Source organism: Panthera leo, chromosome B3 (genome assembly GCF_018350215.1).
Source record: "Panthera leo isolate Ple1 chromosome B3, P.leo_Ple1_pat1.1, whole genome shotgun sequence".
NCBI lineage: Eukaryota > Metazoa > Chordata > Mammalia > Carnivora > Felidae > Panthera > Panthera leo.
The window spans coordinates 18,176,706-18,190,225 of NC_056684.1; the positions used below are offsets into that span (position 1 = coordinate 18,176,706).

General features: G+C 47.4%; 1 protein-coding gene across 1 annotated transcript in view; it reads right to left on the minus strand.

The window, feature by feature from the left end:
* Window positions 1–10,258: 10,258 nt before the first annotated feature.
* ADAMTS17 (ADAM metallopeptidase with thrombospondin type 1 motif 17) overlaps window positions 10,259–13,520 on the minus strand; it is a 343,010-nt gene continuing 339,748 nt past the window's right edge. The window contains 1 exon segment of the mRNA XM_042943087.1: window positions 10,259–13,092. Within this exon segment, the coding sequence (XP_042799021.1) occupies window positions 12,923–13,092 (170 nt within the window). The 3' untranslated portion in view covers window positions 10,259–12,922.

The window sequence follows — 13,520 nt, forward strand, 5'->3', positions numbered from 1 at the left end:
CAAACAGGCCCTAGAGTATCCACATGTGGGTCCTGCCTGAATCCTCCTGATATAATGTATTAATGGAATATTTAAAGTAGAGCAAGACCAGCAGACCAAGAGACAAAAAGAGAGTTTGTTATTCACAGTTCTCAAAAGGAGGGTGCAGGGCCACATGGGGAAGTGTTAGGGGGTGGATGTAGGCAAAAAGTCTTTACTGTGGTTTCTGCAGGAAGAAATGAGCAAGGCAGGGTAAGCAGAATTAAGATTGCCTAGTTTGAATGATACCAGTGGGCTCTGGAGCATTGGGGCTGTCCCTGGTTGTTCAATACCTGGTCCTTTGGTGATTAGGGCATGGGAGAGTGGCCTGGAGTATGAAAGTGAGAGCCTCACAAAGAAGGTGATTGGGTGTGTGGTGTAGTAGTTGGGGATTTGTTGGTTTGCATGCGGAAAGCACACTCTTGGATAGTCTATCCTGGGATATTCAGATGACCAAGCATCTAGGAATTGGCTAGCCCTGGGAGGAGATCTGTTCAACTACTCAGCTCTTTGTAGTGATCAAGCTGCCATAGACAATACATAAACAGGTGGGTGTGCTTGTTCCAATAAAACTTTAACAATAGGCGGTGGGAAGGAATTGGCTGATGGGCCATAGTTTGCAGATTCCTGGCTTAGAGACTTTGCTGTCCATAGGCAAGCATGGGCAGGAGGAGAATGGAAGGAGATGGAAGGACAGGGCTGGAGGGGCAACATGTTGCCTTGAGAGTGAGCCAGGGATGAGCTTTGAGCAGCGAAGCAGTAAAGAGAGTACCAATTAGACCTCAAAGGGTCATTTTGGTATTAGTATGGTGGCCAGAGGTGGCAAAGCTAATGGGGAGGCAACTGGAATGGGCCTGAACCAGAACAGTGTCCACTGGGGGGGGGGGGGGAAGAAGGACAGACTGAAAGGAATTTAAGACAGAAAATGACAGGACTTGGGGACATTCTGTCTATGGGCTGGTTCTCAGGTTTCTGGCTTTTGCAAGAAGGTGTGGATGGTGGGGTCACTCATTGTGATGAGTAGGCTTGGAGAGGGACCATGAATGTAAGAATTGACTCCTGCCCATTGTAGGAGACTCTGGAGAAGGGCAAAGATGAGCTTCCCACTGTATGTTCCATGGGACACTTCTAAGCAGAAGTAGGTATCGGGGCTCTCAGCCCTTGAAGATATTATTCAATTTCCTTCTCACATCTGCCATCAGTTGGCTATTATTCCACAGGGGTTACCTGGCTTTTCTCTTTGGCCGCTTCCAAGATTTGCTCTTCATCCATGATTTCTGCAGTTTCACTACTATGTGTGAGGTACAGATTGATTTCTATTTATTTTGTTCACTATTTGCAGTGCCTTTTGATATAAAAACTCATGTCTTTCTTCAATTTTTGGCCATCCTGAGTATCTCCTCAAAGATGGCTCCTCTGCCATTTCTTCCATTCTCATCTTGAGAGCGCCTATCAGACAAAAGTTGATACCTCTCAAACTGTTTTCACTCTTTCTTAATGACATGTTCATTAAAAAAACAAAACAAAACAAAAAACCCAGAAAAACTTCATTTCTCAATATAGTCTTTTATGTGAAATTCTTCAATCCTACCTTCCAATCATGAATATTCTGATTCCTTCTTCTCCAGGGTTTATCCAGTGTTTTTCACTTTTTCATTCTGCTTGTCAATTATGAGTTTTCTTGTTGGTTCTTTTTCCTATCCTCTTGATTTTGTTTCATGACTTCCAGTTCCTTTAAAAATGTATGTTATTCCTTGATTTCTCTCTTTCGGCATCCTAAAATAGCCATGTAGGAGTCTAGCTCACATCTGCAACTGGCTGTGTGCAGAGAGATATGTCCATCTGCCATGGCCAGGCGGTGTGGTCTAGACAGATAAAACCCCACAGGACTATCCAGTGTAGTTTGACCTGTCAACAGCTTGAAAAGCACAGGTAATGTCATTATGAAGTGACATTTGTCATGAGTGCAATATTGGAGGTGCAGAATTTATTTGATGGGGCTTACAAGGGAGGCACTCAAACTTTGAGAACTTGGCTTCACTGAATTACAGCCATCCGAAAGACAGCAATCTGATTTCTTCTTGGGCAGAGGTTTGTTTATCCTAAATGCTGAGCCAACAGCCCTATTAGTTTTGAACTGACTTAAATATTTTTCCACATTTGGGCAGAGCCACTATTTGCCAAGAGAAGGGTACAACAACATATTGTTATGATTCTCCAAGGACAGGGGACTGTGTATCCTTTCCTCCACCCTACAGCTATCACACTGTTCCATAAAAGTTTATTGACTTACACTGTAAAATGGTCATTTAGCATAGAAGTCATGATATAAATAAATTTTATATTTCATGATCTGTACATTGAGATGGGTGTTGCTTCTGCCTTGGAAGCCTCTGTCCTGAGTGATGTGGCCACTGCTCCAGAGGACACAGGGATCCTGCTGAAATTGCTCTAGGGCCATTTCATAAGCCACAACAGACTGTCTCAAGTTAACCAACTGTGTGGTCACACTTCACATGTAAGCATTGTATTTATGCACGTATGTCTACTAGGTGCATACAGAATACAAATGAAGTATAATATATGTGGATATATCATATAATTATTTTATAAAAAACAACATTGGAAAAAATCATGAACACATCAAACCAATATTGTTGAACATTTGCAATACTCTCTCTTCCCTGTACTGTATTCCAATTTAATAAAACAGCATCTGGCTTCCACTGAAGTTTCAAAATTTTTCCATATTTGATAGGTCAACAATTACAATAGTATGTTGACCTTGCAATATACTGTTTTAATAACGTGTTAATACATAGCAATCCTTGGATGGAACTTCCAGAATTGCTATTTTATAATCATCCACTGGCATATTAAAACTAACCTCAGTGGCCAGAAAGCCAGTTGCTGATGTGTATCATTAGCTGAAGGATTGTTGCACGTGTGATTGGCACACATAGAATTAAGCTTGAAGTGAGCACCCAGAGACCTCTGAAACTTCTAAAGAACAGCTAGTTTGCAAGGATCCTGGGTGAGTGGTTTGAGAGTGCACTTGTAAAGGGTACTTGGCAATCTAAAGACTCAGTGGAAACTCAGTCCCTGGAGGAGCTCGCTGTCCCTAGTGGGCCTTCAGTGAACATTTCTACATCAACAATGGGGTCAAAGTCAGAAATGGACAATCATCTGAAACTTGGGAATGGGAAAAATGTAGAAAGTGAAAAGGAAAAGAGGACTGATGGGTAGAGGAAGGGAGAGAGGGAATAAATAAATAAAACCGAAGGAGAACATAAGCTAAAGAGGTGGAAAGCATGGAGAAGAGAACATTCTGAATGGAGAGAGAGACTTTGGAAGGAGCAGGGAGGAGCCTGTTGGAGACTGCAGGGACACTCCTTTTTCCTGAGCTTCATTTAGGCCAACCTATGTGTCTGTGCACATAATTTCTATGTGTTGGATTTTATGGAAGTGTTAGTCACTGGGTGGGTACCTGGACAGCCCTGGTAGTGTCCTGATCCACATCCTCATCACTCTGATGGAAAGGAGTTTTGTTTCGGCTTGACTAGGGTCTGTCTACCAAGGGACCCTTTGATTTACTGGGCCATTTACATTTTTCCTACAGAAGGATTGAGTCCCCCAGACCTGAATAGTCTTTTCCAAGGGAAACCCTAGCATTCTCCTAAGAAATTCCAGGAGGAGGACCACCTGGGTGGTTCAGTCGGTTACGTGTCAGACTTTGGCTCAGGTCATGATCTCACAGTTCGTGGGTTTGAGCCCTGCATTGGGCTCTGTGCTGTCAGCATGGAGCCTGCTTTGGATCCCCGGTACCTTTCTCTGCTCCTCCCCTGCTCGTGTTCTCTCTCTCTCTCAAAAATAAATAAACACTAAAAAGAAAAAGAAATTCCAGGAGGAAAACCTAATTTCTTGGTCATTTTTGAGAGTTATCCCCTGGAATGCTGAAGCTGCTCGGGTTCAAAAAGGGGTTGTTTTTCTGAGAAGGGCTTCAAAACCAAGGGGATGACAACGTCATAGTGCATGGGGGAGTAACAAGTGTCCCTGGTCAAGGAAACCCCACAGTGAGCACCCATGTTGCACTGGATCCTGCCAGTCATGGGGACCTGTCCTGACAACTCTATGAGCCTGATGGTTAAACTTTTATTCCAGAAACACCAGATGGTGGCGCCACGTCAAGCTTTACAAAGATCCTCACCAAACCTCAGACTCTCTGCCTCCTGAATCTGTCACTCTCCTGTTCCAAAGATAAAATGAAAAGGAGAGAAAACAGCTTTGAGATCACCATGGCAACCATCTGGAAACACCTGTCTCTGTTGGCAAAGGGTGGCTGACAAGGGGGAGAATTTGAAAAACTGCAAACATCTTGTTTTCATTGACTTACAGCTAGTTGTCCAAATATTTGTATCATTTGAGGTATATGCAAGAAAAAAAAAGTCATTGAATTCAGAGTGCACTCCTATTATCCAGTACAAACACCTTGTGGTACAATCTGAACTTTCCTGAAAATAATCTAAACAATATACATTGTGACTAGCAAAGGGGAAACATGTTCGCTTAGTGTCTGCATGTGTTGGGCATTAGGGATCTGATGATACATGAGGGGCATGGGTGTTTTGCCCTCGTGGCACTTACTTTCTAGGTGGGAAGACAGACTATATGGTAGTGCAACAGGTCAAGGGAGTCATGATAGGTTATGGCAAGGAATGAGGAAATATGAGGAATATGATGAGGAAATAAAGATGGCTGCCATGACTGGGAAGTCACTTCAGATGGCATTCAAGGAAAGTCTGAGGAATAAATAACATTTCAGCAGAGGCATGAAGGATGTAGATAATCAGCCACGGGAAGGTCTGGGCTAGTTGGGGCAACACAAGCAATAGGACCTGCAAAGGCCCAAAGCGGGGAAGAGGGTGGGGGATGATAAGACAGAAAGGAGGCTGTGAGGCTGATGTATATGTGAGAATGACCATGTAGGAGGGAGGACAGCAGGGGCAGGATCACACAGGGCTGTGAGATGAGAAAACTCCAGAGGTGAGAAGCTATTGAAGGGTTTTAAGTGGGGAGGATGCCAGGGTTTATGTTTGGGAGATATTGCTCTGACTGGGGTGTGGAGAGCATATTGGAAGGAGCCGAAAGGAGGGAGGGGGATGGTCAGGAGGCAGGGTCCTGGTGGGGGTCTGTGACGTGGTGCACAGTGGTGGCGGAGTCAGAGGGAAAGGCAGACAGATTAGAGACATAATTTGGAGGCAGAACCAATGGTATTTATGGCTGCACTGGACTGGGGATAAAAAGGGAAACTGAGGAAACAAGGATGACTTTGAAGTTTTTTTTTCTTTTTTGCCTTTTCTTTTTCTTATCTATCATCTATCTACCATCTACCTATCAATCTATCATCTATCATCTATGTATTTATGCATGTATGTATGTATGTATGTATCTACTCATCCATCTATCTAAATATGAGTTACTTAACATACAGTGTAGTCTGGGTTTTAGGAGTAGAATTTAGTGATTCATCACTTACATATAACACCCAGTGCTCATCCCAACAAGTGCCCTCCTAATGTTCACTGCCCATTTAGCCCACCCCCCAACCACCTCATTAGTGGATAGTGGTGCCATTGAGACGAAGAAACCTCTGGAAGGAGTTTATAAGAGGGAGGAAATTGAGAATTTAATTTCGTAAGATCTAAGCTTGAGGCATGCAGTGGGAGTTGTGCTGTGCTACACAAATCTCCCTCCAGAATCGAGGCCCTCATTCTCCCAGCTCCCTCAGTCTTGGCTGACTCACAGCAGAGTATGTCCCCAGGCCTTGCCCTTGGCAGAAGGGAGATAACTCTTTATGTTTTTTTAAATTTACTTTTTAGAGAGATAGAGCACAAGAGGGGCAGAGAGAGAGAGAGAGAGAGAGAGAGAGGATCTTAAGCAGGGTCCACACTCAGCATGAAGCCTGATGCAGGGCTCAATCTCAGGATCCTGAGATCATGACTTGAGCCGAAATCAAGAGTCAGATGCTTAACCGATTGAGCAACCCAGGCATCCCAGAAGGGAGCTAACTCTTAAGACTACACCTTCCCCAGGGCAGCTGGCAGCGAAATACACAGGCCCGCCCCCTTGCATTAGTGTGGGACAATGTTGAAGGGCCATTCCAGCTTCAAAACTCCCTATGGCACCAGCTGAGCTCCTGTTGTGACTGTCAGGGTTCCCTATCTCTCTGTGCCCAACCAACCTTGATGCGCTCGCACCTTTGTTGTGTTCCTGAGGGCACCTCCCCGTGAACCTCCCTCCACAGATCTCCACCTCAGAGACTGGTTCCCAAACATGCAAACTAAGGCAGTTGGTGCCAGGAGCGATCCTAAGGAAGCAGGCCCTAAAATAGGATTTTGGAGTTGCATCTCCTGCCAGCTAGATCAAGGGACCTCATGCCCCTGACATCAGTACGAGTGGCATAATGTCTCAGTCATTTGAAAGACACAGGGAAACAGAAATGATAAAGTGAAGAAATTGAATGGCTATTGCTGAGTGTCCCTGATGCATTGGCAAAAAGCAGTGAGTGCTGAGGATGATTAATTTAATCCTTAGTCAATTACATGCTGCACATGGGATCCAAGTTGACAATGCTGCTGGGGACCCAGAGTGTTATCATGGTCCCATTCTACAGTGAAGGGGGATGAGGTTCAGATAATGAATGGAGTCCTGGTCCAGGTTTCATTCATAGTGGGCCCAGTGGTTCCTTAAGACCACCCAGTGATCATTTCCCCTGTCCCTGAATGGGCACTTGGGGTAGATGAACTTAGTCCTCGTCCTGTGGAATAAGGCACCATTATAGTGGGGAAGGCCAAGTGGAAGCCTGTGATCCTGCCTCCCTCTCTCCAGGCAAGAAAGTGAGTCAATAGCAATATTGCAAAATAGCAATATTGCAATGGTGAATTTCAGCATCATGCTTAAAGACCGAAAGAATGCAGGGGGAGGTTATTCCACCATCTCCCCATAAAAGTCATCAGTCTGGCCCCTGAGAAATTTAGATTTGGTCCTGTCACATGACAGTCTTAACCAAGAATTAGTCACCAATGAGTATGCTGTGCTAGATGTGGTATCCTTTCCAGAGCAGATTAACAAGCTTCAAGATACAAGGTATACAACTTTTAAGCTAGGAAATGCATCCTTTTCCAGTTCTATCAGAAAGGAAGGCCAGAGTAGGTCATGTTCGTGTGTGACAGACAACAGTAGCCATCATGTACTGTCTTCTCCAGGGCTACCTTAACACTCTGTTATAACATAGCCCCAGAGGGCCTGGACTATACAGGCCCTTCACAGAATCCACAGTGATCCACTGTATCCACGATGTCATGTTAATCAGAGCAGAGACATGTAAATTGGAGGCCTCATAAAGACACTTGTGCTCTAGCAGGTGGGAGATTAGCACTGTGAATATTCAAGGACACACCGGATCAGTGACGTTTTTAGGAGTCCAGAGGTCTGGAGCATGTTAGCGTGTCCTCAGCAGAGGCAAGGGCCCTTGACTGCATTTTCTTCCCCTACCATTAGGAATGAATCGCAGCAAATGGCAAGCATCTTTGGCTTCTGGAGGCAATTCTGGGAGAATCACTCCCAGGCAGTAGGGCTGGGTCTAATGGAACAGGCCACTTGTGCCATGCTGGACTTTAGAACTGCTACGGACAGTAGTTTCTATGGGCCTCCCTTTCCCCTCCTTTTTAAACAGAGAGTATCTGCATCGGCTCTCCTGTGCCCATCCCACTCTTTTCTCTTGGGTGTTGGAGGTTGGGAGGAGATAATGTCCCTTCTGAGTTTCATGGTCTTTACATTGAGAGAAATAGTGCTCAAGAAGCTGCCTACCTGTACCTGCACCTGACTTAGATGGTGAAATCCAGGGCCTTGAGCCTGAACATGACGTTGAAATGGGATGGAACACTGGGGGGAAGGTGAGCATATTCTGCATGTGGGAGTATATGGCTCTTCCCCCAAATGGCTGCACAAATTCTCATCTCAGTTGCTCTTCCAGGGTCTTGCTGTTGCCCCCAGCAAGACATAGAATCTTTGAACTTAGGTGAGCCTTTGTGACTTCCTTAACTATTAGAGGATGGTGGACGTGATGCTGTTAAATTTTGAGTAGTTACATGAGGTCAGGAGAGTCATGGTCTCTCTCAGAGTGTTTGCCACTGAAACCCTGCCATTGTGCCTCAGGGCTGCCAAGCAGCCCCTTGGAGAGGTCACTTGTAGGTGTTCTGGATAACAGTCCTGGGTGAGGTTCTTAGAGCCAGCATTGGTTGTCAGATATGCAAGCATGGGAGCCTTCTGATAACCCCAGCCTCTCCTCCTTTGAACCACCCCAGCTAAAGCCACATGGAGGGAGCCAGAGGTAAGCTATCCCCACCAAGTCTCAGATTTGGCACACCTCTGAAAGGCCATCCCAGTATCAGAGCTTCCTGTGGGCTTGCCTGTGCACATGGAGAGGTCGTGTATATATGTGGAGGTCAAGGGAGAGGTCAGGGCCAAAGATGTTCATTTGGGAGATACCAGAATGTGCATGGTTGTCAAAGTCTCAGGTCTGGGTGACATAGCCTAGGGATAAAGTATATAGAGAGATGGAGGTTAGGGCTGAGCCCTGGGGCATTCCATCACATAGAGTTGGCAGGAAAGGAGATCTAGGAAGGAGTTGGAGGAGGACAAAAGTCAGGACACAGTGGGTCCATAGACAGGGAGAAGAGGATGACCCAAAGGAGAGGGCTGCTGACGACAGGTGTGAAAACGTCTGTGCAATGGGATACCTGAAGGTCAGGTGACCTGAGAATAGTGTTAGTGCAGCACAGGGGGCAGTGCCAGTGGTCTGGAGAGTTCATGGAAATTCCAACCCTAACCCTTCTAGCCTGTGTCCAGAGGTCAATCAACGAACCCACAAAGGAGGTCCTGACCTTTCCCTCCTTGGAGTTCCTGCAGCTCTAGCTCATTCTCTGTTGTTCTGAACTCCAGGCTTGTCGGCTCAATGGGGCTGTGGGCTTCTGAGCTGGTCTTTTGTTCTTTTGTGTTCCATCAGTTCCAGGGAGTGCTTGGTTCCTACTAGAAACCCACTCAACACTTGCTGATTGAGCGCTTGTCAATTTCACCCAAGAAATTGAAATGGCTGAGGACCACCCCAGAGTCTAAGCGGCTTATGGAGAAATCACAAACCATCAGGGCTGTTAGAAGTTCTAGAGAGATCAGAACTCAGAGAAAGGAGGAGAAGATACAGGTGCCTGAGGTAGATGGCTGATCATTAATGAGAATTAAGACAAGCAACAGCTTTCCTGGCAACTGGGGGGCCGTGGGCAGTTTGTCATCTGTTAAACAAACAGTCTTTATTTCACGAGATTTCTGGGGGCTGCTCCAATGTTAAAAGGAAGTGCTGTCTGTCGAATGGAGTTCCAAGTTCTTGGCTGGGGAGCTCTTTCTCCTTGATGCCAGGAGGAGATGAGACCCTGTGTAAATTTTGAGTAGTTACATGAGGTCATGTAACTACTCCCATGAGAAGGAGAGGTGACATCCCTGCTCCTGGTCAGGCCAAGACAGGGTCCCAATAACTGCAGCAATCTCAGTTATGGTGGTGTAGTACCCTTGCTGTGTCCTCAGTCTGGGACGATGGTGGGGTCAGGACCCCTGCTCACACCTGCACGAAGAGGGGAGCTGTATGGACCATCAGCAGGGTTGGGGACGGGGGTGCTAAAGACAGACAAGCAGGGTTGCAGGGAGCAGGTGCCTATTCTGACACGACCAGGGCTGGAGCTCTGAGGGGTCCCCTGCAGCAGGGGTCACTGCACCCCCATGGTGCACGGGCGTCTCCGTGAGCGAGGTGGCTGCTGTTCTGCATCAGACACAGACTGACAGCACAGCTGCCAGACCCTCATGTCCCCACCCGCGGTTTTGCAACCACACAGGGGTGAGGCCTGGGACGGAATGATTTGTTAGTGCTCACGCAGGGAGACACAGCCACCCGCCAGAACTGCATTTACCAGCGACCTCTGACCCTGTCCACAGCTGTGGTCGGGACGCTGTTCCAGGCAAGCTATGTGACCACTCGCAGAAGGACAGGCCTCCCTCTGTCAGCCCCGGAGGACTGGTTTTTGTCTCGTACTCCACAGACAGCTTAAAATTGTTATGGAAAAACATTTTATTAACATGTTCAACTCACTTCCAATGAAATGATTAATTTTTCATTTACAGTGGTGTCCAATGTTTGTCTTCTGTTCTTTTTTTTTTCTTTCAAAACCAGCACCAAAAAGTAAAACAAAAATACCATGGGTACAGTACGTAATGTAAGTTAACTAATGGAAAATATATACATTTGACTCTGAAATGGAGAAAAGAGAACAAAGCAATGAGATTATTGCTGCTGAGGATCTTTCCCTGTGTTCTGATAATGTCAAGCCATGGTCAAGTGAGAGGGCTTCATTTGCACCCACAAAAGTAGCACCATAAGGTCGTAAGACTCTGTCGTTAGTAACGCGTTTGTGCAATCAAAAAGGTACAGTACTTGAGTGACAGTACAGGGTATTGTGAATAAAGAAACGTCACTGTTGTGATCACAGGGTTTCAATGTCTTCTGTACAAAGTGGAACAAGAGTGCCATCATGGCTTCGCCGAAATCAATCATTGCTTGTGCCATGAACAGAAGGCGGGCTGGTGAATTTCAGAGCAGCAAGTGCCAGCATGAGCTAAAGGAGGTCACAGAGACATGGACTCTGGGGGAACCAGTGGGTGTTCGATAATAACGAAATCAATTATTTGCATTTTGAGAGGGTGGGGCCCTTGCCAGATGCATCCAGTTGATATAGTCAAGGTAGCCAGTTGGGGGGAATATTCAGAGGCATCCGAGAAAGTGCTAGCCTAGGGGCACGTACATGCCCAGCTTGGGCGGGCCCCGTGGGTTCCTTAGCTGGCTGCCCTGGCTCAGCTCCTCAGCCCCCGAGGCTGCTATCTTTCTGACATTACATGGTGAAGCACAGCCCATTTTGGAACCCTAGCTCCCCAAGAATTTGAGAGTTTTGCAGAAATGGGGTTTGGGGGAGTCTGTCAGTGGCCAAGCCTGAGCTGGGGAGGACAGCGTTTTGCATAGGCTGTGCTGCAACACTGACGGGGTTTACACTGCAGGGTGGATCGCGCTATCCTGGCACTCTCTCAATCAGAGCACCCAAGCAAGCTTCTCAAATACTTCTCGTCGATTCAAGAGGAACCGCACAAATCTCTTGTCATCCCTACCACGTCTCTATCTCTGGAATATTAGAAATCATAAATTGAAACAGCCTGTAAGACGGGGTTGAGAAGGCAGGAGATTTTCTTTTTGTTTTCTTTCTGATTTAAGCTAATGGACCCTAAAGTTGTGACATCATCAAAAACCAAAGCAGATACATAAACACAGCACCAATAAATCAGGAAGAACTTGGAGATGATCCCTGGGACATTGGCATAAGTGAGATTCCCCCGTCTGCAATAAGGGAGAAGGTGGGTTTGTCATGGTAAAGTCCTTGAACATAAGCACCCATCAAACACCCACCAAGCTGGTGAGCAAAACAGGTCTCCTGGCATCTAGGGTCTTTCTCTCCCAGCTCCCAAAGCGGGCAGGGTCCTACCATCTTCTGTGTTCTTGTCATTTCCTCAGACTTCTAGACAGGGCACAGCTCTGTTTTGATAGGTTGCGGGAGGGAAAGACTTTCTTCGTGCTTTTCTGAGGGTCATCCTTGTCTTACTAAGAAGATGGGTCAATACCGACAGCATGACAATAATGGGTCCCCCAAGGTCTGGGCTGTGGGAAGGCTCGGTGCTTGTGCAGTGATCCCGGCCCCCCAGGCCGAGGGGCTTCTGGAGGAAACCAGTCCCATGCCAGGGCGAAGGAGGCAGAGCTTCTAAAAAGAATCAACTTCAGATAGATGGCCAAGGTCAATGGGAAGCCACGTCTAAGGTGCAAAGCTTTATGAAGTACTGACAAGAGTGGAGGCCCCCAGAATGTGGAGGGGCCACACACCCCTGACAAAGCTGTCCTGAGCTCACCTTTATGCCAGGGAACAGTCCCATCACCCAAATGAACAGATGTCCCATTTCATAGCACCTCGAAGAAAGACTTTTCTGTTTCCCTATGTGGTGGACAGTAGAGTATACAAATTAGATGCCTGCCCAAACCCAAACACTTCCAGAATATTCTCCCCAACACAGGTTTTTACGCAAAACTATGCGGCCCTGGTGTCTTTGGCTGATACAGATTCAGACTGTCAGGGACAAGACTTCCAAGAGAAGGCCCAGGATCTAGAGAACACCTTTTCAGAGATGAGCTGAGAGGCTAAGTGCTGACCCTGGCCCTCTTGGGGGGAGCCATTGGCAGAGGCTCACTGACATCTGTCCTTCCTTCCGGGGTGTCACCGGCTTTCAGAATAAAGCCTGTTTGAACGTGGAATGTCTCACTGGGGGGATAGTCCCCCTGCCCCCGGCACATCAAGCACCGGGAATTCAATCGTCAAAAGAAAGCTGGACAGAAGCGCTCAGTGACGTCTCTTTCTTTTGACAACTGTCTGTCAGAGGTGTTCCCTTTGAGGTACACAGAACCTTAGAAATTACAATAATTTTGTGACTCATGCCTATTTTTTTCTTTACCGGAGAAAGCCATCCAGTGGCCATTAACAATATATTAAGTACAAAAGCACTAACAGCAAATGTCAAGTCCACGCTCAAGTTCTATGCGATTGGATTCTCGGGACAGCCTGGTGGGGGGAGCGGCGCTGTGCTCTGGGGGAGGGGGGTCCCGGCCGCAGGACTGGTGCGCTCTTGGGTAGGGAGGCTTTCAACGAGCCATGTCATCAGGATTCAGGCCTCGCGCTGGCGCGTCGAGGGACCCTTGGGCCACGTGTCATGAGCTTGGTGGCGGTGGCAGCGGCTGGCGCATCTTGTTCGCATAGAAGTCCCTGCACGTCTGGCAGCAGCGCTGGTACCACCGCATGTCCTGACAGAGGTTCTTTTCTCGGATGACCCGGCAGTACACTGTCCACTGGTCCCGCGTACATTTGTAGGTCAGAGCGGCTACAGGGACGGTGGAAACAGAAAGCCCAGGGGTTACGGATGGCCCAGGGACATCAGGATGCCTGCGCAGGGGCGGCCTGTGGTCTGACACACTCCGGAGCTGCCCTCACCGACAAGCACACCGGAGCCTTGCGCAAACGGAGGAAATACACCCCCTGCCGGGGCCACGGGATGCCGCTGTTTTCGACAGGGGACACGCTCCTGTGTCTAACCCGACCCTTTGGCAGAGCATGGGTCTGCCTGATGCTTCCTCAGGGCCAGGGCACTGTGCACCCTGCTTCTCACCTAAGTGGCACTTGCTGTTATTTTTTGGAGAAGGACACCATCGTTGCTGGCATTCATAAAACAGAACGGCACGGGGCGGTGGACATCAAAGGGCCACCAAAGCATAAGCTCGTAGCCTAAGCAAGTGGCCCGAATCTCCTTCA